Genomic DNA, 22,586 nt, shown 5'->3' with positions numbered 1-22,586 from the left:
ACCTCTGAAAACATAAATGAAGATTTACATACCTGCTTTCCTCAATGCGCTGCCCTGATCCCACCAACTCTCCCAAATAAGGGCCCAAAGCTGTACAAGTTAAACGAGCTTGCTACCAACACAGTTTCATCCATGGCTCAGGCAGGGATCGGTGGTGGACTGGCAAGTCGCAGGTTTTGTACGACTGGAGGAGGAGTTTTCCTTGGCAAAACCTGATGCGGGCCCAGCCCAGATCTAATCTCATAGTCTCAGACATTAGAGTACAGACAAAGGGGAGAGAGGTAGAGGGAGCATATAAGGGAGAAAACAATCAAACTGTTTCAGTTCCCCAGGTGCTAGAGAGAAGCCATAGTGTCTCAAGGAGGTCACTGACCTTCTAATCCCCGTCAGCGTAATTAAAATCCAATCAGACCAATGGACTGAGTCCAAGTGCTCCACAATGAAGGCAGTGCATCTCGGAGGAGCTGGTGACATAAGGCATGAAGACAGATATTTTCCCCACCGCTTGGCACTTTGAGAGACAACACCTCAGTCTATCAGTTTGGCAAGCGGCATGGGGGAATGATTTTAATCTGTGCAAAAAAACCATTTCCATAGAAAGAGCTACAAAAGGAAGGGGCGTTTGCAGTGTTTTCTCTTCCAAACATTTTACAACCTTTACTCCTATCCAATTTTGAGCCAGAGATGTAAACGCCAAAGTCTCTCTTCTGGCGGGCTAACGACTTGGCTGTCTTGCCAACTGCGACTGGCGTTTAGAAGGTCCTGTAAGTGATCCCGGATTCCTGCCCCAGAAGTTTTGAGGTTCCTTTGAGTGTCGATCCACACAATTACAGGAGTAAAATCATGTTTGTTCTTGTTGTCTCAGCATTAAAATTAATATTTTACTTCTTCAACCCACCTTACTCAGACTCAATTCTACAAAGAGAGCATCTCTCATTAGCTTGACGCATGTGCCGAAATCTAGTCCCCGTCATATTGTGTATGTCCTTGTCTCAGGATACTTTGCAGCCTTAAACATATTGAGCGAAGATAATGAGAAAAGATCTTGAGAGCGTGCACAGTGGGTAAAGGGAACGAGGCATGAGATAATATGATCACACATAGGTGGCAAACTACAGCGCACTACAGGATGTGGAGATTGAACTAGGACGCAGGGAGAACGTGGGGAAGGGAGCAGATTCGCCATCTCTTTCCAGACAGTTCTTGCATGATGTGCTAAAGCATGAAGTACTCCAGAGTCCTGGGGCCCGTTCTCCTGCCTGACCATGCAAGAAACTCCCGGTGCAATCAAACACGCGAGGGAGAATTTTCTTAATTGCTTATGTGATGCTGTTAGAAAGCTGGCAACACGAGTGCCACCACTGGCACAGATGGTGTAGACACATGACGTTTTCGTATCTACTGGTGTAAATGTGGAACAGATGCACGAACTACAGCCGTATGACTGGTTTAAGTCGCCCTATTCCAGAGTAATGTTACCCCTCAAATAACTATACATTCATCTCTAAATTATACCAGCGTTTAGGCTGTATGTCCCCAGTGTTAGCCGATTTCCTCTCGGGACCTCTTTGTTCAATGCAAACAAACTGCCACCAGTCTGTGGTGAGGGACTGCAATAATTCCTTCTGCAGGCAGTGATCTCAGGAGAGTTTATCATCTGTTTGCTTCGGATACTGGTGTAACTTATTTCGGGGCACAGGCTAATATGTTAATACTGGTGTATGCATCTCATGTATACACACTGGAGGCAGTTAGTATCCCACTGATTCAATTTAAAAGTCCCCCAAAATTCCCAAGCAAAAAGGCCAAATTCTTTTTGAGAACATATGTACATGGTTGATTCAGCAAACTGCATAGTTACGTTGCTTTTAAGCATAGCCAGCATTTATAAAACAGAGCCCTGATTTCCTTTGATACATGATATTTAACCAGGGAAGGAAAAAATACAATACAAACAAAATAGTAGGAATGAGGATAATAGAACAAGGCAAGTGCCAGAAAAACTGCAAATCCAAATTCTTGTATTGCACAAAATCCTGGGGGTGGAAAAAAACCACAGTTCTTGTGATCTATGTTAAGCATGAACTGAGAACTGGCTCAAATGAATGACACTAAAATAGAAATAGAGCAATGAACTTTAAGGCCGTCTCTGTCATGTTAGGGACAAACAGGGACAACAGGAGTTAAGTGGAAAAATAAGCCCTTCTCTATGACTTCTTAAATAATCTGTAAGCATTTCATAAAAGAACTACACCTCTTCTAGAGAATACTAAATTAGGCTCCAAAGAAACCTCTTGAAATATTTATATTAAAACACAAAGTCTCTCTATCAAGTTCTGTATCTTTTAGAACTCCATGGGCACATCTACATGTGCACTAATGCACTTTTGCTAGGGCACATTAAATTTAGTACCTCCGTTGTGAGGTACCAGAAAAAGGTGTGTTAGCCTATTTTAATGTGCATTAGTGAAAGTGCATGGTGTTTTTGTGATGCTTTAATGCACATTAAAATAAGCTATCGCGCATTAAAGCGCACGTGTATTTGCGTCCCATTACACTTCTTTAGAGCACTAATTGGTCTCCTCCTTTTTGCATTCTGCAAGACTTTTTTAACTTTGTTGCTCAAAATATTTGAGTGACTCAAAATTAAAATGATAAACACTAGGTCATGAGGGCTTTCAAATGCACTAATTACACCAAATAAAAACTCTTTTGATGTTGTATTGTAATATCCTCATGTAACCAAACTTGGAAAAGATTACTTACATTTGCTAGAGATGTTTGAACAAGTGGAATTTTTTTTTTTTAGACCCCAAACTTAAACAAAGCCAAGCCAACTCCAAAACCACCACGCACCACGGTCTGAAATGCAGAGGGCAACAGCAAGAACATCCCCATACCTGCTTATGGCATTAAATCAAGCAGTGCCCCATTGCAGCCATGCAGCCCTACCAACTGCACAGCTGGAACTGTAAACGTAGGGTCTAGCACGTGGCAGAAAGCCAGGCTTGGCATACACAGCAAAGAGCAGATACTTGCACTCTTTCTGAACTCACATGACAGACACAAACCCAACATTTCCTTCTATCACAACAAAAATACCGGGGCATTTTTTGTTGGTTATCTTCCCGGCAGATCCTGCGGCAGGGTAAACACACACACACACAAACACACTATCGTGGTCTGCAGTCTACAGTCCTGCACTTCACTTGAGGGCAAACAGTTGAACTGACCTCATCGCTGAGTGTTTTCCATCTGTATACAATCAATTCATTTCGGGGCATCCTGACACAGTGCTAATCTACTCCAGAGACAGCATGCGAATTCATGTCACCAGGCGCAGCATGGGACAACCAGAGGACCGAAAGGAAAGCAGCCGCCTAACTAACCTCTTGTTTACATAACATGTGGGTGAGCAACAGCATCAGCCGCGGCAGGACGGGCAGCACAACCCCCCTCCCCAACGCACGCCTGCTCTGAAGTTATTTTTGATCATCCCAAACTGAAATCTCTACAATACTTGGGGAAGCTTCACAAGGCAGCAGGATGCAGAATCCCGCTCTGGGCATTCACCCCATGAGACGTTCATGACTGCCTTGTTTCTATTTGATTCCTTGTCTCTGCAAAAACCACTGTCCACTGCAGGGAAGGAATTCTCTTTGCCTTGCTGTTGAGAGGCAGCGATCTAGTGCCATGCTACTGTGGGTTTGGGTTGCAGATGTGGCCAGCCTCGCTGGCAGGTCCTGCCCGACAGGCAAAGAGCAGCTTTCAGGGTGCTGCTGGAAGCCTTTCCTCCCTGCTGCAGGGCAAAGGAGAGGAGAAGGTGGATCTTGATTGCTTCCCTTTGGCCCAGAGAGCTGAAGTGACTGGGGACCAAGTAGGAACTGCGAGCAGCGAGCGTGCTCCAGAGCTCTTACTCAGGGTAGGCCCTCCATCACAAAAGTAATTCTTTCCTATTGGTATTTTCGGGTTCCAGGAATCCATCACTGAAATAGTGCTGGGCCTGGCTAAGTGTGGGCTGGGAGGACAAGAACAGGCAGCACTAACTCATGTGCTTAGTCACACCCTCCTGGAGCAAGCAGGGGTACCAGATGGCCCAACCTTTCTGCTTCATCTGGAATAAATGACAATTCTCAGCTTCTGATAAGCCACTTCTGCCTCCCTGCCGCTTCCCTTGTTCAGCTGGCTCCCAGTTGGGCGCCACCTCCACTGCAAGCATCTACCCCGCTTCATACAGACCTTTGTTCTGGAGTCACCAGTTCTCCCCAGTTGTTACAAAGGTCCCTTGCTTGGGGGAGGCAGGTTGGGAAGGAAAACCAGGCCATCTGTTCTACGCTACAAGGCAGGTGGGATGGGGTGTCAGTCAGTCTTTCTGAGTGGATCTAAGTCACCTTTGCCCTGAAGATGCACGAAGTAGGTCCCAAGCTTCTGTTATCTTCAGGATATGACTAGGACCCAGTTGCCACTGGAAAAGCTAGGACGGGCTCAGATGCTGAATCCTCTCACGCCTGCAAACACTGAGTTCATGCAGCCCTGAGAAACCATCCTATACAAAGGAGTGGTGGGAACCAGCAGTCAGCCCACCAACTCCGTAGTTCTTGAGGTGCCCCTTGCCAGACAGATTCCCCCCCCGGAAAGTGCCAGCTCTTAGTTTTCACTCATTTTTTGATGACAGAAAAAATAAATAGATGAATTCTTCTGTTGCAAAGAACTTGGGAAGACCACGACAGGTTAGAAGGCTTTTTAACACTAGGGATTCCTACTTGAAATCTCTGGGTTTTATCACGTGGATCAGGCTTGGACACCTGGCATTGTTGGCATCCTTGAAAGGATCTCAAGGCAGCCCACTGCACCCTCATTGAGAATCACTGTGCTAAATCCTCAGGAAAAGCTGGAGGCTTGATATGGGGGCAGGGACAGACCCAATCAGAGCATCTGCAGCAGATGATCTGAGCTGTAGAGGCAGAACGGATCAAAAGGGAGAAGTCCTGCCTTTTAGGTATAACTCTGACAAGCTAAATCACTGCGGTATCAAATCACTCATGATGGAAGCCGGTGGGATGACATACACCACGGCCTCCATTTAATAGCCCAAACAGAAGCCAGCCGCTGTCTCCATTCTGCATGCCGAGCCTGGAAGATACTGCGTGGGCAGACACTGAATGTTTTGAGAGACCACTGGCCTGCCAGGGGTGGGTGTTGGGGGTCTGCATTTTAAAGCATCAGCCTCTACTGCCTGAATAACTGGTCAGGCCTGCAACCCCCGGTCATACCTTGCTTCTCAACCTCTAGGATGCCGCCGACCCCGCTAGGAGGAGACAGAAGGCTGTGCCGAGTGGGTATGGGTTACATGCACAGTAGCTGTAATTTCCCCTTGCAGTCAGCAGTCTTATTTGCTATAAATTATTACAAAGGAGCTCGCAGGCCCCCGACCGTTCCTTTCAGATGGGTTTTATATTGAGTTTAATTTATTAAAACCAATTGGTGAGGCAGCTACATACTTTCCAGTTATCAAGGTAATGGCATAAAAGACTTGTTGTACAAAATCAGCACATGGCTGCACTTCCCAATCTGGGAGGCCTGCGTCCCTGGGGAATCTCTGATCTCCTCCCAGGGGAAGCTGAAACAAGTTCAGGGGAAATGAAAAGTGGAAAAGCTTTTAATTTCCCTCTTAATCGCTTTCACTTGAGCCGTCCATCCATCACACAATCGACTTTGCTGCAGCTTGCAGGAGACCAACTAGAATCGAGCCAGCGCACAAGAAGGAGCAGAAGGGAGAATGCGTTTTCCCAACACTTTTTATTTTATTTTTTTAAAGGCATCCGCTACAGGAAGAGGAAGCCTAAATGCTTTCCTGGGCTAAAACCTATCCTGCAGCTGCTGCAGCAGGGCACTGTAGTAATAGACTTGCATTGTGGCTTCATTAAGTGACTGGGCCCACAGGCTGATCGCTGAGGTTTGAGTCCTTGGCTGCTGAAATGAATACGGTTGCATGGATCAGAAAGGCAGACGCAAGGCCACCATTCGGGATTTGGCCAGAATGAAGGTCATGCCTCTCCTACTGCAGCAATGGCCACAAGCCAGGATTTTGTCCGTTTAAGTCGCACCGGAAAAACAGCACTTCCCTGTGCAGCGCCGCTTACATCCTCATCCCAGCATCTAGCCTTTCCCCAAGCAGTCCTTCTCTCCAAATACTGACCCAGCCCAACACTGCTTGGCAATGAGCTCACAACAAGAGGCACTAGAGTTACAAGTGCTGACCTACATCTTGAAGCCAAATAGCTTTGCAGCAAGCAACAGTCACACCGGGTGCCTATATACAAGTGTGGAGGCTGCTCGGATGCACTGCGATTCCAGCACGTTGGAGCAGACTCGAGTCCGCTGGAGTGTGGCATGTCCTGTGCTGCACCAGCCTCCTGCATCTTGTGTATCAGCATCCCCGCACTTCAAAATGGTAGTGGGGGCACTTTATCTAAAGCTCACTCAACGACCTTTAGCTAAAGTGCCCCTGCCACTATTTTGAAACGTGGGGACACTCATACACAAGATGCTCCAGGTACTTTAATTAGAGTGGGACTCAGAGCTGCTTTAATTAAAGCACCCACCCCACCCCCGGAGCATGTGTATAGGTGCCCATGGACCATGTGCATAGATGCATAGCAGCCCTTTCCTATTATGAATAACTTGGGGTGAATTTCAGGGTGTTGTCCAGAAACTCCTGGGAAAGGTCAGTGTCTGACTAAGGCTTACCTAAAACCATAGGTGAGGATTTAGCCCATCGCCAGTGGTGTAAATATGCAACCTGCTCTAAAGTTCTAGGATGAAATCCCTTAAGTGCTATCATAGCTGACATGGAAGGAAAGAAAACCAAGAGAGGCAAAGAGCAGCATTTGACAGAAAAGGTGGAGTGAAATGCAAGGTGCAGATTAGAAGAGAATTAAAAAAAAAAAAAAGACTCGCAGCGTTACCGGATAACCGTCTCGTCCAGACTGCCCCTGTGGTGAGTGAACAAGCGAGATAACAAGAACAAGTCAGTCAGTCGTACTCTCCGCACCGTAGCAGCACATTGCAATGTGGACAACTCAGCGGCCTGGGCACAGGAACTCAGCGTCCCTGGGTCCAAGCTGCTAGAAGGGGAGCTTTCCTCACCAGATGGGAATGGGCAACTCGGGATTAAGCAGATCAATGGCAGCACGTGGATGGGCAGGGCTCACACCAGGTCCTAATAGTGATGCCACCGTGGGACTGAGGGCAGGTTAAGCCTGCTTTGCTAGGGGCACCTCCTGCAGGGAGGCTCAAGAGAGAAAGCGGCCTGGCATCACGACGCTGTTCCAGTGAAGGGCTTTGCAGCTCCAGTGCGGCACTGACTGCAGGGAAACCAATGGGATCAGAGCCGCCAAACCTGGACCTGCCCTGCAGGGAGCACAGGTAAAGTCAAGCTTCACCTTCACTGGTGCTTTTTTTCCCCCCTTTCCTCAACCTCCTTCCCTCATTGGTTTTCCATGGGAAAGGACTGATTTAACATCTCTGCAACAACAGCAGAGAGCAAGAGAAAGGTCGGGCCAAGAACTTCCCTGTTTTCTCTTCCCCTTGTGTTTCCAAGGGGCATCTCCACCTAGACACAATATGCCGTTACCCACAGGAACGGGTGTATGAGCATGTATACGTGTGGCTGCAGAGGGGAGTGCTCTAAATAAAATATTGCACAGATTTCAAGCCAGCGCTCTTACAAATCCAATAGCTCACAAACAGGAAGATGAGGATGATAGGAGGCAATATCATGGGCTGCTATGTGACATCAGGAGGGTGGCACAATGCAGCGGTAGCTACACCCGCATGTGTCTTACTACGCCCGTGGTTCTAATGGAAAACACCCATCTTTCAACACGAAATACAAGAGGCTTCTACTTTTGTTAACGTGACACTACAGCCGTCAACACACATTTTACGGTATTTACGTTCATCCAGAAATAAGACATTAATTGCAAAGCAATGGCAACCTTTTTAACAAAACAAACACCTTAGGATAACATATGCAGAAAGACTCTCATGAAGACTTATGCCCAACAAAATATATCAAGAAAAAATGCTTGTCATTCATAACCTTCATTGATTGGTAGGCTTCCATGGTCTCTCCCTTAATATATAATGTTTGTTAATAGTTGGTATGGTAAATATTTAATTATAGCATATGGTAAATCTATCCTTCAGGTTGCAGAAATTTCCTACTCAGCATGTGATTTTAATATCCTCTGAAACAGAGGCTTTATGGCATATTTGAATAGCACATTCCTTATTCTGCAGGCAGAATGATCAATCATCTAACAGCCATAAATACCATACCACAGATTCTAATAATACATATATGCAACTAATTTAAGACAGCCAAAAAATAAAACACCAGAAGGACTACTGCACCAGAAGGCCAGCATAATTGAGGATACATTTTCAACTTAATACGATGCCATATATATAGGATGTAATCAATTCCTTATGGACAAGAGAGAGAAAATGGGGGTAACAATTAAGAAACAGAAGAAATTAATAGACCTAAATGCAATACTGTTTAAACTAATATTAATAAACTAATATTGTGATTCTGTGGGTTTTGGGACATCTTTTTAGAGTTTAAAGGGTCTCTGTCAAGGGCTGTTTAGGCCACAAATTTAGGGTTTGTTATAAGTGCTTTAAAAAATAAAATGTGTTAGACATTTTGCTAAAAAGGAGGAGGGGGTGAGAGAAACCAGCCTTGTTTGTGTATGAAATCTCCCCTGTGCAGCATTTGAAATTCAACAGTGCGTGGGAACCAGGAAATGAAACTTGACTATTGACAAAAAGAAAAAGTAATGCTGTGCATAGGCTGTTCAAGCTGAACTGGGTTAATAAAAAGTAACATACAGCACACAGTGAAATCTGAGGTTCTCATTTGGTAATCGGAGGCAGGCACACAAAATGCTGGGCCCACATACAAAATGAGAACCTGTTTGAATGAAGTGGTCAGTGGTACTAATTTCAGATATTACAAACAGACATGGGTAGATAGATGTCTTTTAAACGTGTGCGTGTGTGTGTTTATACACATTGCCATATACACATACACATCTATCTATAGATATATATATATGTATACACACACACACACACGTGTTTAAAAGGCATACACACAAATCTTATGTGTGTGTATGTATACATATCTGTGTATATATGTACACATGTATATACACATGTACATACTATATGTACATACACGCTAAATACATATATATGAATGATGTGCGTCTTTTTAGTATGCATATATAGTATGCACATGTGTACATATACATAAAATATATACACAGATCATATGTATACATACATATATACATACACATATATACACGATTTGTGTGTATGCCTTTTTAAACATGTATATATGTAGTATGTACACACACACGCGTTTAAAAAACATCTATCTACCCATGTCTGTTGCTTGTAATATCTGAAATTATTACCACTGGCCACTTCATTCATACAGGTTCTTGTTTTGTGTGGGCCCAGCATTTTGCGTGCCTGCCTCCGATTACCAAATGAGAACCTCAGATTTCACTGTGTGCTGTATGTTACTTTTTATTAACCCAGTTCAGCTTGAACAGCCTATGCACAGCATTACTTTTTCTTTTTGTCAATAATTGTTTCATTTCCTTTGATTGCCAAACGAGAATCTCAGATTTCACTGTGTGCTACATGATATATATGCTATTATATCTATCCATCTATCCAGAGAGAGAGAGAGAGAGAGAGAGAGAGAGACAGAGAGCGAGAGAATGAAAACACATATGGAGAATATAGAGAGAGAATATATATAATATTGAGTTTTAAGCAAATAGCATCATTTTTCTTTCCAGTAAAAATTTAAGAGTCCCATATTCTGAATTTAAATCTTATTTGAAAATATCCATCTATTTCTATTGCACAACAAAAGTTTCATCAACAGGGCACCTTTAGTCACTGCAAGGATCATGCCAAAGTTACCATACAAAGCTCCATGAATTAAATTCTACTCTCAGTGACACTGGTATAAATCCAGTGTAGAATGTCTTTAATATGAAGCCTTATGGCTTAGCTCGGTTTGAGTAGTGTATATAAAGATCTTGCTGAAGAAGCAAAAACATAGACTACTTTTGTGCATGGCAGGGAGGCTCAGGAGCCAATATCCAACTATGCTCAGCGCCAAGTAATCTGGAAGTCACTTGATTTTAAATTGTTTTTCCCTAATAAATGCCCCTTTCGTTATATTAGCGAGACCCACATACTCAGTTTATGGTGGAGAAAAAGGGACTGCTTGGCAGTTTTTAACTAGTGAATATTTATAGAAAAACAATTCCCCTGATAGACTACACTTTTAAATACAGACTAAAAAGGGAAATTCTTGTGTTTGGGCTTCCCCCAGAACAAAGTCCTACATTTATTGGGATTGGGTGTGTCTCCACATGCAAGGGCATGCGCTCACAGCAACACAACTAGTAGCAACACAAATTTGGCTGCTACTTTTTGCTGCTGCGTACACGTCTGCACGTGTGCTTTGGTCTGGGGCAAAATGTCTTGCTTTGGGCAAACTGCCTTTCCCCCACTTCTCCCAGCTCCTGGCATGCTGGAGGAGCCAGGGTGGAGCTGAAGGAGGGGAGAGACTCGCGTGTCCCTGAAGGACCAAGCCTCCATATCTGCAGACGCACGCTCCTGTAATGTGCACCGTGCTGCTTTTTTCACGGCTTTTGGGGGGGGTGGGGATGGGGGGGGTTGTGCTACTGAGATTTTCTGGAAGCAAATTTTACCCCCCACCCCCCCAAAAAAAATCTGCAGCACAGGGCACGTTTTCATGTGCCAGGCATGTGTTTTGCGGTGCTGCAAAGACGTTTGTAGTGCCACGAGCCACACGTGCCTGCATGCCTGGATCCAGCCATTGCTCCTGTTGCATACAATTTATAACAAAATATGAGCTTGGACTAGGTTTGAGGCCTCTCTTCAGGACAGGTTTGGCCAAAACCATTACTCTTTCTGTTTTGGTGCGGTTCCCGCTGGAAGCTAGACCAAATGGCAAGTTTGCCAGATTTCCTCTTTTAAACTTCTCAGGTTCAAAAATAAACATGACGGACAAATAAAACTTCAAGGGGTCTAAATGCCTATTAACTACAACTCAAACACAAAATGCTGTCAAAACCCACAGAGAGCGAAATTGCTGGTCTTACAAGCCAAACGTTTAACTTGTATTTCATCAACGGCGTAGGGCTTCAAACAGAAGAGAAAGTGGGTGGAGGGAGAGAGACAGAGAGGCAGAGAGACTTGGACAGCCAAAAAAAACCAGAAAAAAAAACAACAGGTTCACAAATGAATTTCAGAGTTTACTGAAATAACATCCTCCCCACCTCACTGAGGCTTAGTAGGAAGGAAATGGTATTTGAAGAAGATTGTCTATGACATTAAAATGCTTATTCAGAAAGCATGGGCAGTTTGGAAGTGTACAGGGAAGGATTGTCAAAGAGCTGCTGAAGGCTTTCACTGCCTACCTTTTGTCCACATTTTGGGGGAAAAAATTCAATGGACGGTGGGTGCCTAATTCCTACAGGTTCCTTTGAAAATCCCTCCCACAATACCTGTGCCTTCTCACCCCAAGAACAATGGGAGAGCAAAGCAGATTTTGTAGCGAAGGGACAGAACAGACATGTTTGAAAGTCTTCTTGACAAGATAAATTAACACACATTTAACCTGTCCTTCATACAATGCATTCACTATAGAGGCTCGGTGGTCGCACAAACAGCAAAGTTAATTGCTCTTCAAATAGACCGAGAGAGAAAGAAGAAAGCTACACTTTTTTTTCTGGACAATCACAACCTTGTGGGGCTAACAATGTCATTAATTATACTCAGTATTAACCGAGTGAGACATAATGGATGGGAGAAATGAGACTAGTTTAGAATTAAAAACATCACCATGCTAATACATTATCATGGCACTTACATTTTTCCTTAAAAGGAGACTGACCAAACAACCCTTTAAAAGCAAACGGTATTTTTACTGAATATTGGCCGAGTTCAAAACGACTGCAAGCCCCTTAGGGCAGCAAGTTAGGCATTTTTAAAGCTGTGGGGGTTTTTTTTTAAAGCTATTTGCCTACAATCAGGGGGAAAAGCAGCAGCATCTGGGACCAATTTTCCTTCCAGACACACGTCCAACAGAAAAAGCTGTTTTTGAGAAATGACACAGAAAAAAGGGGTGGGGGAAAAAAAAAAAAAAAAAGTGTCTTAACTTTGTTGACCCAAGTGTAAAATCCACGGTACTTACTGCAGGTCCTGAAAAACACAAAAACAGAGAGAACAAACCACTTAATGTTAACGGCAAAGAGGAGGCACATCAATGCAGCAGAGCACAGATATCTAGTCCGAATTAATTTGGAGAGCTGTCCGTGCACGGTTAAAGCACGGCATTTGGAGACTGCTTTTGGATGGAGTTACAGGTGTGTAGGGATATTCTTCCACTAAAATCTAGTCTACTCTCATCATCATCCTCTCTCAAGACCCTACAGCAGACAGCATCAATAGGTGCAGTGCTGCAAGCCGAAGTACTGATGCTTGAGTCCATGAGCCACCAGGGTTGAGTTCTTGCTCCTGCTGGCGATTCATATAGAATAAGGCCAAGTCTATGCTACAGACTGCTTCCAGCCACACGTGGGACGGGGGACAAACCCCCGAACCTAGGCACAGGAATACCAGCGATGCTCTGTTCTTACTGGCATGCTCATTTTGCTCTGGGGTGTCTAGGCGTGGCGAGGGAATAAGGCATACCAGCCCTGGAGCCTAGGGCTGGCCTGAGGTGCGGAGCTAATGCAGCAAAGTGATCATGTTGCACGCTCCATCCCCTGGCTTGAATGCATGGCAAATTATGCAGCCTGTTGAACACACGGGCATGCAGTATTGAACTGCGCTGTCCCAACATGCTCTCTTTCACCCCTGGAGCAGGCTGCTGATGTACAGGAGAGAAGCAACCTGCCGTGCCCAGCGGAGCCCCTGATCCAAAGGTGGTTAAGCAAACAGGCGCCCGTTAGACTCAACAGGAACTCAGTCTCACGCTGCGGTCGTGCCCATGAGGGGAGTGGGACAGGCAGCTTCCCTTGTTCCCCTGAGGTCACTGCCAGGAAAGCCGCAGACGGCTCCAGGCAGTTCTGCAGCGTCCTCCCGACACGGCGTTGTGGAGGCGAGCATTCGGGCCATGGTTGAACGGGACAGGCGCTTCCCTCCTGCTCCAGAGGTTTCTTACTCAGCGCATGCTGGGCCTCGTCATGCTCCATTTCCCACATGATCCAAACCAAATAGGATATTAAATGAAAAAACATCAAAATGTGGGAGAAATTAAAACAGAGGGAGATTAAAGAAAAAAAAAAAAAGAAGAAGCTTCTTGGAAACGTCAGATGAGAAGCACATTGCTGGCTGTTTATGCAAACGTTTTCAAGCTCTTAGTTTTCTGCCTCGTCCCCCCAACTTGCTTTAAAACATTCAAATATCTCCAATGAACAATAAAAACGAATCCTCCAGGCCTGCAGAACTAGGACCTAAACCAAACACTTGAGGCAGGAGGCAGGACCTCCTGCCAGAAATCAGCCCAAGCGCTTTAGTGGGTGAAGCCCAGTGCGTATCCAGCTCTTTGCTTAGACTTCAACATCCTGTAGGCTAGAAAGAAGAACAGCCATCTCCCACAGATGGGTTTGATCCTGGGCATTTTGGCGCTCCACAGGATCAGGTCCACTGTCTTTATTTCTGACATGCTCAGGGCTGTTCTGTTGCTTTCATGGATTTAATTTCTTACCTGGTCTAAATTGCCAAAGGGCTCCAAGCCAGTTTGGTAGTTGAGAACACAATGCTTTACATCAACCTGTTTCATAATTAAATTTCTATCAGCTGCCCCATACAAGGGCCTTTGTGAAATCTCAAGCGACACAGTCAGAAAATTATTTTAATATGGGATCTCAGTGATGCTGCTATTTTAATGCCATGGCCTTTTCCCCCACTTCATTCAGTACTGAATCTTTCAAACACATGTAATCAACTGTGATGTCTGAACTGCCAGCCCATCTTTTCCAATGTCTCCCCATTGGTTGCGAGACGATTTAATTGGGTGGATTGCTCTACCTAATCTTTTGTAACACGCAGTACAGGGCCCTGATTAATGTGCCCGATTTACATTCGATTGTTACTAATGAGAGCTGAATTTGCCTAGGGTCTTTCATTAACCATTAAAAAAAAAGGTAGAGCAGCCTTTTAATGGACCTCATTTGATTTATTTTGCCCAAGAACATCATTTGCCCCTGACTTAACAACTAGCTGTGAGACTCTCCTGATGAAGACTATTTTTTTTTCCTTAAAAATGCAGCAATAAACATGAAAGTCCATGATGTACCAGGGAGCTCCCTCGCTCTGCCTAAGACAAAGCCACGTTGCATGAGACACGCTCCCTTTTCGAGAAATTAGCCCAAATTGTATGAATAATAAAGCTGCCTAGCACAAATTATACGCAACATTCCTCAGAAAGGAAGGAGCCAGTTGGAAACGATTATTATAATGAATAAAAATACAAAACCACCTGTGTCATTTTTTTAAATGGACTTTGAGGCTCCATTTCGGGAAGGAGAATGAGATGGAAGAATAACCGACTGAGCAGAATCCAAACAGTTTCTGACAGATGCTCCAGCAACAAACCTGACGTTAGAAAGCTGCCGTTCGCACCTAGACTGTGTAGCCTGCATTATTGCTAGATCTGAACTCCAACAGTAGCGACTTTAACGATCAAACTTCTGAAAAGCATTCGAGAAGGCTCACAGGCTTGCCAACATCATGTTGGCTTTGCCGGAGGAACATGAAATCTGGCAAAGTGAATTGACCCAGATTTAGTTATTAATGATTTTTATTAAATGGTTTTTTATTGTTGTAGCAATTGCAGGGCCCCAGTGTGGCAAGCAATGAACAGATCTGTAGTACATGACAGTCCGCTCTCCAAAGGGCTTACTGTCCATTATTTTTTGCAATTTAGGAACTTTGGCACGCACTACCACATGTGTTAAAACGAGGCCAGGGAAGTAAGAGCAACAGGAATATGGGGCAGAGACCAAAGAAACCACTAAGGACTTTGCAAGCATTCAGGGACTGATGCTACATCATTAAAGACAGTGGGAGCTTTGCTATGGACTTTGATAGACACAGCTTCAGTGTCCGAGATACCAGGCCTGTATCTGATTATCCTAAGAGGTAAGCTAAGGGCTGAAAAATGAAAATCCTAGATATACGCTTACTGTAAACGTTCATGAGAGACCAAAATATCCAGTTTGCGTTGCACTGATCCACTTGCATTCTTGTTCTCATGCCCGGCAGAGGAGGCAACCGTCCTCTTTGGGGAAAATGTTGTTAAAAATGCCATTAACTTGTTTGTTTTCTTGCAGTGTCGTCCCCTTGGTTATTGCCAGTATCTAAGCATTTTTCTTGCATTTCACAAAGATGCTTGGGGAGAAGTTTAAGTGACAAACAGAGACATTCAGATAGTTCACAGGCCTGACGTGTGAGAGGGCGTTCATTTTGCTTCCAACTACAGGGTATTTCTGTCCAATAGCTATTACATTTGTGCCTGTAAGAATGCCTTATTTTAAAGGAAAATTCAAGACAGATAAAAATGCATGGCTTGGAGGATTTTTATTATGAATTAGAATGTAACCAAGTCCCAGGTGCTTCTCTCCTGGCTGCCAGGAAAGGGCTTCGGTTTTCAGGACAAGTTTTAATCCTGGGTACACAAGCCTGCCAAGGACTCATTTCAGCCATAAAATGTCACCATATGAAACATTAGACAGAAGTTGCGAGTTAGATCAGTCATTAAACTTGGACCTGAACACCAAATCCTGGATCTGACTGGCCCAGGAACCTTAGGAAAGCCCAGGGCTGAATTTGAAGTTCACCGTTAGCCCATCACAACCCGTAATATGCTGGTTTGGTTCAGTTCACTTGAATTCTGTATATCTAAGAGGAAGGGGATAGCTAACTCCATGTCATTTCTTCTGCGCCCCTGACCTCGAGACTTGAATCATTTGAGACTCTTGCAGACAAGGGCACAATTCTGCAAGAAGGGGAAATATGGATCGAGAAACTGAAGTCTAATGAATAAAGCCTTGTGAAGTACAGCGTATAAGTCACATGAATAAACGAAACAAAGCTGTGGGTACTATCTATGATATTATTTTTGTGCAGTACAGGAGTGCAGTACTGTACAAACAAAATAAATGGGTAGTCCCTGCCCCAAAGATTTTATAATGCAAGTAACTTTGTATGGCCTTTAATGATGCCAGTTACTATGCTACTGTCACATTTTTACAGACTGGAAATAATTCATACCATTTGGAACAGGAGCAGTAAATGAAAATGTGACTATGTAATGATTAATCCTACAAAGATGTAGGCCTGCCGTAGTGAACAAGACCACCTGTTCATCAAGAATGCTACAGGATTTCTGGAGGAGTGAGACGTAGGCAAGAGCCACTGGTTGAATGCTTTAGCATCCAGCACATACGCAAGCCCTTCTATCCTCCGAAAACAGCTGTCCGAGGTTTCTTACCAACATTCACTAAACCAGATGGGTCTCGTCCATTGTGGGAAAATACATCATGTTAGAAAAGGCTCTGGATAACTTGATGCTGAATAAGAACGTGCCCTCGGTATGCAGGATGGTGATGTTTAAAAACATTAGCTGGCTGTAATAAGCATGAACCAGCTAGTGGTTTTCAGCTTTGTGTTTTTCCTGGTTTCCTCCAGGTGCCGAGTGAGGGTTGACGTCACGTCAATTAGGCCATTTTCTAATGCGACTGATGTGTGTCCTCAGGGCAAACGTGGCTGTAGTGCTGACACTTTAAAGGCGCTTGTTCCTGCAAACCCGGTAAATTTGCAATGCCTGCTTTCTTCACCATGCAGATGAAAGACCACCTAGGATGTGGCTGCACTGAGTCAGTCCTCCTACTTCCACCCCATGATGCAGTGTTTCCTGTGATGTTAAATCAGCCTCCGGTCCTAGTATGAGTGCTGGCTACTATGGGAAGATGCTTCAGGGATCCTGGAAAGCACTGATGCAATTGTGGTTCTGTAAGGGTTTGTCCGGAGAAGATATGGAGAACAGATTGGTCCAGTTCCCTCCCCACCTTGCACCCAGAGCCCTGTTGTCACTCTTGGTTTGGTCAGGGTCACCTCTGGCAATTATCATTGGTGCCCACATGTCACCAGCAGGGAATTGGCTTCTTCAACCACGGGATGTTGTTCCAAGAAGAAGGATTGCTAGGAAGAGATGGGATCCACCTGACAAAAGAGGAAAGAGCATCTTTATCGACAGGCTTCACTAACCTAGTTGGCGGGGGGGGGGGGGGGTGGAGCTGTCTTATGGGGCTGTATTTTAAAGAACCTTTACTGAGGGCACAGAGACAGGCCATCCCAATGTGCAGGAAAACTAGCACCTATGGCAGGCGACCAGCTGGGCTTAGCAGAGGACTCCTCGGTGAGCTTAACCACAAAAAGGAAGCTTACAAGAAGTGGAAGCTTGAACAAACAACTTGGGAAGAGTATAAGAGTATTGCTCGGGCATTGCAGGGATGAAGTCAGGAAAGCCAAAGCGCAACTGGAGTTGCAGCTAGCAAGGGACGTGAAGGGGAACAAGAAGGGTTTCTACAAGTGTGTTAGCAACAAGAGGAAGGTCATGGAAATGTTGGGTCCCTGACTGAATGGGGGAGGCAACTTAGTGACAGGTAATGAGGAGAAGCCTGTAGTACTCAGTGCCTTTTACATCTTGGTCTTCACAGGCAAGGTCAGAACAGTTTGGGGACGAGGTGAGCAGCCCTCAGTGGCGAAAACAGGTTAGGGACCATTTAGAAAAGCTGGATGTGTACAAGTCCGTGGGGCCAAATGCAATGCATCCGACAGTGCTGAGGGAGGTGGCTCATGCAATTGCAGAGCTGCTGGCCATCTTTGAAAACTTTGTGGTGGGTGAGGGAGGAAAAAGGCAAATATAGTGCCCATCTTTAAGAAAGGGAAGGAGGAGGATCCAGGGGACTACAGACCAGCGAACCTCACCGAAGCAACCAGAAAAATCATGGAGCAGATCCTCAGAGAATCCATTTGCAAGCACTTTTAGGGGAAGGTGGTGATTAAGAACAGTCATCATGGATTCACCAAGAGCAAGTCATGCCTGACCAACCCGATTGCCTTTTATGATGAGACAACCGGCTCTGTGGATGCAGGGAAAGCAGTGGACGTGATACGGCTTGACTTTAGCAAGGCTTTTGATACAGTCTCCCACAGCATTCTTGCAAGCAAGTTGAGGAAGTAAGGGCTGGATGAATGGACTGTAAGGTGGATAGAAAACTGGCTGGATCATTGGGCTCACTGGGTAGTGATCAATGGCTCAAGGTCTAGTTGGCAGGCAGTCTCAGGTGGAGTGCCCCAGGGGTTGGTTCTGGGGCTGGGTTTGTTCAATATCTTTACTAACGATCAGGAAGATGGGATGGAGTACACCCTCAGCAAATTTGTGGATGACACCAAGCTGGGGGGTATAGTAGATATGCTGGAGGGTAGGGCTAGGATTCAGAGAGACCTAAAAAAATTGGAGGATTAGGCCAAAATAAATCTCATCAGGTTGAACAAGAACAACTGCAAAGTCCTGCATTAGGGCAGAACAATCCCATGGACCAGTACAGGCTGGGGGCTGACTGGCTAAGCAGCAGCTCTGCAGAAAAGGACCTGGGGTTACAGCAGATAATAAGGTGGCTCTGAGTCACTGTGCCCTTGTTGCCAAGAAGGCTAACACCACACTGGGATGCATTAGTAGGAGCATTGCCAGCAGATCAAGGGAACTAATTAGTCCTCTATTCTGCATTGGTGAGGCCACATCTGGAGACTGCATCTAGTAGTAGGTTCCCACTATAGAAAGGATGTGGACAAGTTGAAGGGAGTCCAGTGGAAGGCAATGAAAATCGTTCGGGTCTGGGACACATGGCTTGGGAGGAAAGACTGAAAGAACTGGGCTGATTTAGTCTAGAGAAGAGAAGACTGAGGAGGGATTTGATAACTGCCTTCACCTCCCTGCAGGTTGGTTACAAAGAGGTTGGAGCTGGACTGTTCTCAGTGTTGGCAGACTTCAGAACAAGGAGCAATGGGCTCAAGTTGCACCAAGAGAGGTTTAGGTTGGATATCAGGAAAGATTTTGTCACTAGGAGGGTGGTGAAGCACTGGAACAGGTTATCGAGAGAGGTGGTGGTATCTCCATCCTTGGAGGTTTTTAAGACCTGGCTAGACAAAGCCTTGGCTGGGATGGTCTAGTTGGGGCTGAGCTGGCTGTGAGCAGGGGTTGGACTAGATGTGACCTCCTGAGGTCCCTTCAACCCTCATTTTCTATTATTCTATGATTGTATAAGGCGTTGCACTAAAAATGTTCAGTCAAAAACAGGTTTGCTAGTCAAACACAAACTACTGGAAAGAGAAGACAATAAGGCACTGGATACACTGAGTTTAGCCATACAGTGGCTTGCTTGCTTAACGTTAGCCGTTTGGAAGATGAGGGCACAGCGACTCTCAAGGGAAACCAATCATTTGGGGCTCCTAGCAGCAATAAGACGGTAAATATTGTCTTCAAAAGCAGACTCTTCCAGGAAGATGCAACCCACACGTCCATGAAAAAGGTGACCCCCTTCCTCGTAAACAGCACTGAGACACACTTGAATGTCATGGCATTGGTTGGTGCAGCCTGTTCCTCGGTTAGAAACATGGAAGCAATTAAGTAAGAGCCAGATGACTGCAGAATAAATAAAATGGGTCAGATAGAGTCATTTGACTCAATAAATCTGGGGCTTGTTTAACCACACTGACAATGACGGGAATGTGTTCCAAATCTTTGCCTTGTTCCTGTGTAACGAGGAGTGTCAGTGCCGAGAGCACAGGCACAGCCCATGTGTCACAACAGGAAACTTGAGCGGCAGCCATGGGGCGAAAGAGCAAGGACGGCTTGGGAGCATGGGAGTTGGGCTCAGGAAACTTAGGTTTGCTTTCTGTGTTGCATGGACGTTCCCACGATACTCTCAGCAAGAGGGATGTGCCCAGGCGAGAGAGCAGTCCTGGCACCCAACACGGCCGCCTGGACCAGGACAGCAGCAGGCGTGCACAGGGGAATCCAGGGTCACCAAGCAAAACTTTCCGTGTACAGAAGAAGAGCAGAGAGTCCTTATCTGCTCCAGCCTGGGCTGATGGTGAGGGGCAGGGGGCACCTGTGTGGGGCAGGGTTGGTTATGTGTAGGGCACAGGGAGCCCCAAGCAGCCCCTTGCAAGCTAGATCTCTGCCAGCCTGCAAGGGAAAAGCCACAGTTTCCCCATGTATTTCTCCTTTAAAGGAGAATTCATTTTTAAAGCTTGTTTGTGACCCTTTCGTATATTCTTGCGACCCCACTGTTGGTCACGACCCATGTGTTGAGAAATGCTGAACTAGAGGACTAGACCTGGTGAACTAGCACTGCAGTTGTGCCAACCTTCAGGCGGCTGGGGGGGGGGGGGGGGGGGGGGGTTGATTGTATAGCTGCACTTTTCTGAAGAACTTTTAAATGAACGAACTTTTCTGCACTTCACTAGAGAGTAAATTTGACATGGAGCAGAACCCAGTGTAAATGCCATCTGAGTGAGCGTGTGGCGTGCCTGCATCCTAAGTCAATTTTCATTAACTTATAGACAATTCATTTCACCCTGCCTAAACCCAGCCCAGAAAAATAAATGGAATTAACTCTGAATTTAAACTGGGAAGAGGATTTGTCCAAGGAAATGGGATGCTTTCTCTCCATCCCCACCTTTCTGGTTTGTAGGAAATCTGTGCTGAAGGTCTTAGCACAGCTGAGAAGGTTTGGACATTACCTTTTCTCTGATTGCCGGAGAAAGGCCTCTCCTCCCACCTCCCCCCCTTGGCAAGCTCACACCAGCACTGAGCCTTTGGCTGCAGGACAGCATTTGTCTGGAGGCTGTGAAGCTGTAACCACATGCAGTCCCTGAGGGACGGATGCTATCATGCTAGGCAAACACAGTTTTATTCACATTTATCAGCTGTGGCGAAGGAATAAGGACCTGGCTTATGTGTGGTAGGACTCTGAAACAAATATATACATATACAGTCAAGCCATCTATGAAAACAAACACTGGGGAGCTGGGCCAAAACCAATATGCAGAGGGAAGTCTGCTCTTTGCCTTCCTCTGTATCTGTAATGCAGTGTAACATTTCTCAGGGGCTGTATTACGTTGGCGGCGTTTAACCGCTTTGCTGTGTCAAGTGTATATATACTTTCTTGCTTTTGTTCTATTTCAGAGGAAGGTATCGGCTTTACCATCGACCACAAGTGTGTGGCATATTGGCTTCCCTGCCAAGAACAACTGCAGACTATCCTTGGTTTTTCTCCCCGATTATGGAGGAATCCAAATAGAACGACTTGAGTCGCATTCATTCTTTACAGCTGTCCTCCTGTGGCTGCTGGCTGTAACCCGATTCCTCTCCGCTCGGAGGGGGAAGGATGCTCCGGTGGTAAAAGGCACCGAACGGAAACTCAGAAGACCTTAGCTCACCTTTTGGCTAGGCCACAGATTTCCCACGTGACATGGGGCAAGTCACTTAGTTTCACTGTCCTCTTCTCTAAAATGGGGATTAGTAGAAATGCACCGATATATCGGTCACATATTGGATAGGCACCGATAAAAGGAAAATTAACATTATCGGCAATCGGCTTTTTTGGGCGGGTGTAGCTGATAATGTCACTGATAAATGCCACATGCATGTGTGTAGCCACAGCATGCATGTGACCAGGAATGCAGCCTGGCAGCTTGGAGAGCAGCTTCCGGCCAGGAAGACTGTGGGGTGTTGGGGGGGGAGCAGATCAAGGCCCTCACGGTGAGGGAGGGAGTGGGGCAGGGACAGGAGTTGCCCAGCCAGGGCAGTGAATGCGACCCTGGGACCAGGACCTGCGTGCAGCTCATCCAGGAGGGTGCAAGGGGAGGGGGGGGGGAAGGGGACAGCTCCCCTTCTCTGTGCACACCACCTGGGGGAATGCATGGGGGGCCATGGGCCCCCCGGATTTGTGCATGGGGTGGAGGCAGGCTGCTGTGCGCGCCCTCGGTGGAGGCCCACTGGAGGCTCAGGGCCTCTTCCCAGCACGGGGGCTGGGCTGGGGTTGTACTGGGAGGTGTGGCTACAAGGAATTGGGGGGGGGGGCTATAACCCACCCTGTAGCCACCCCTCGCAGTGCTGTTGCCGCTCACCCTGCCCGGAAGAGGCCAGCACAGCCCCTGGCTCCAAGCCCACAGCAGGCAGCCCACTGTGGGGGGTGAAGGTGCTACCTACCACAGTGGGCTGGTGAAGGTAGGTGTGGTAGGTGAAGGTACTGTGGTAGGTGAAGGTACTGTGGTAGGTGGCCTGCCTTCACCTTACACACAAACCTGGGAGGGCACATGCACCCCATGCCTCCACCGAGGGCACGCGCAGCAGCAGGAAGCCACCCCCCTCCCCACCCCGA

At 46.0% G+C, this 22,586-nt stretch overlaps 1 protein-coding gene across 1 annotated transcript in view; it reads right to left on the bottom strand.

Moving 5' to 3' along the window:
- COL23A1 (collagen type XXIII alpha 1 chain) overlaps window positions 1-22,586 on the bottom strand; it is a 291,209-nt gene that overhangs the window by 57,916 nt on the left and 210,707 nt on the right. The window contains exons 4-5 of the mRNA XM_014521404.2: window positions 12,320-12,327; window positions 6,969-6,995 (exon numbers count right to left, since the gene is read on the bottom strand). Of these exons, the coding sequence (XP_014376890.1) occupies window positions 6,969-6,995; window positions 12,320-12,327 (35 nt within the window). The remainder of the gene's footprint in view (window positions 1-6,968; window positions 6,996-12,319; window positions 12,328-22,586) is intronic.

The sequence above is a fragment of the Alligator sinensis genome, unplaced genomic scaffold (genome assembly GCF_000455745.1).
Source record: "Alligator sinensis unplaced genomic scaffold, ASM45574v1 scaffold741_1, whole genome shotgun sequence".
Taxonomy (NCBI): domain Eukaryota; kingdom Metazoa; phylum Chordata; order Crocodylia; family Alligatoridae; genus Alligator; species Alligator sinensis.
Note: the sequence above shows the minus strand (reverse complement) of the source record. Positions and strands in the feature narration are given on the sequence as shown.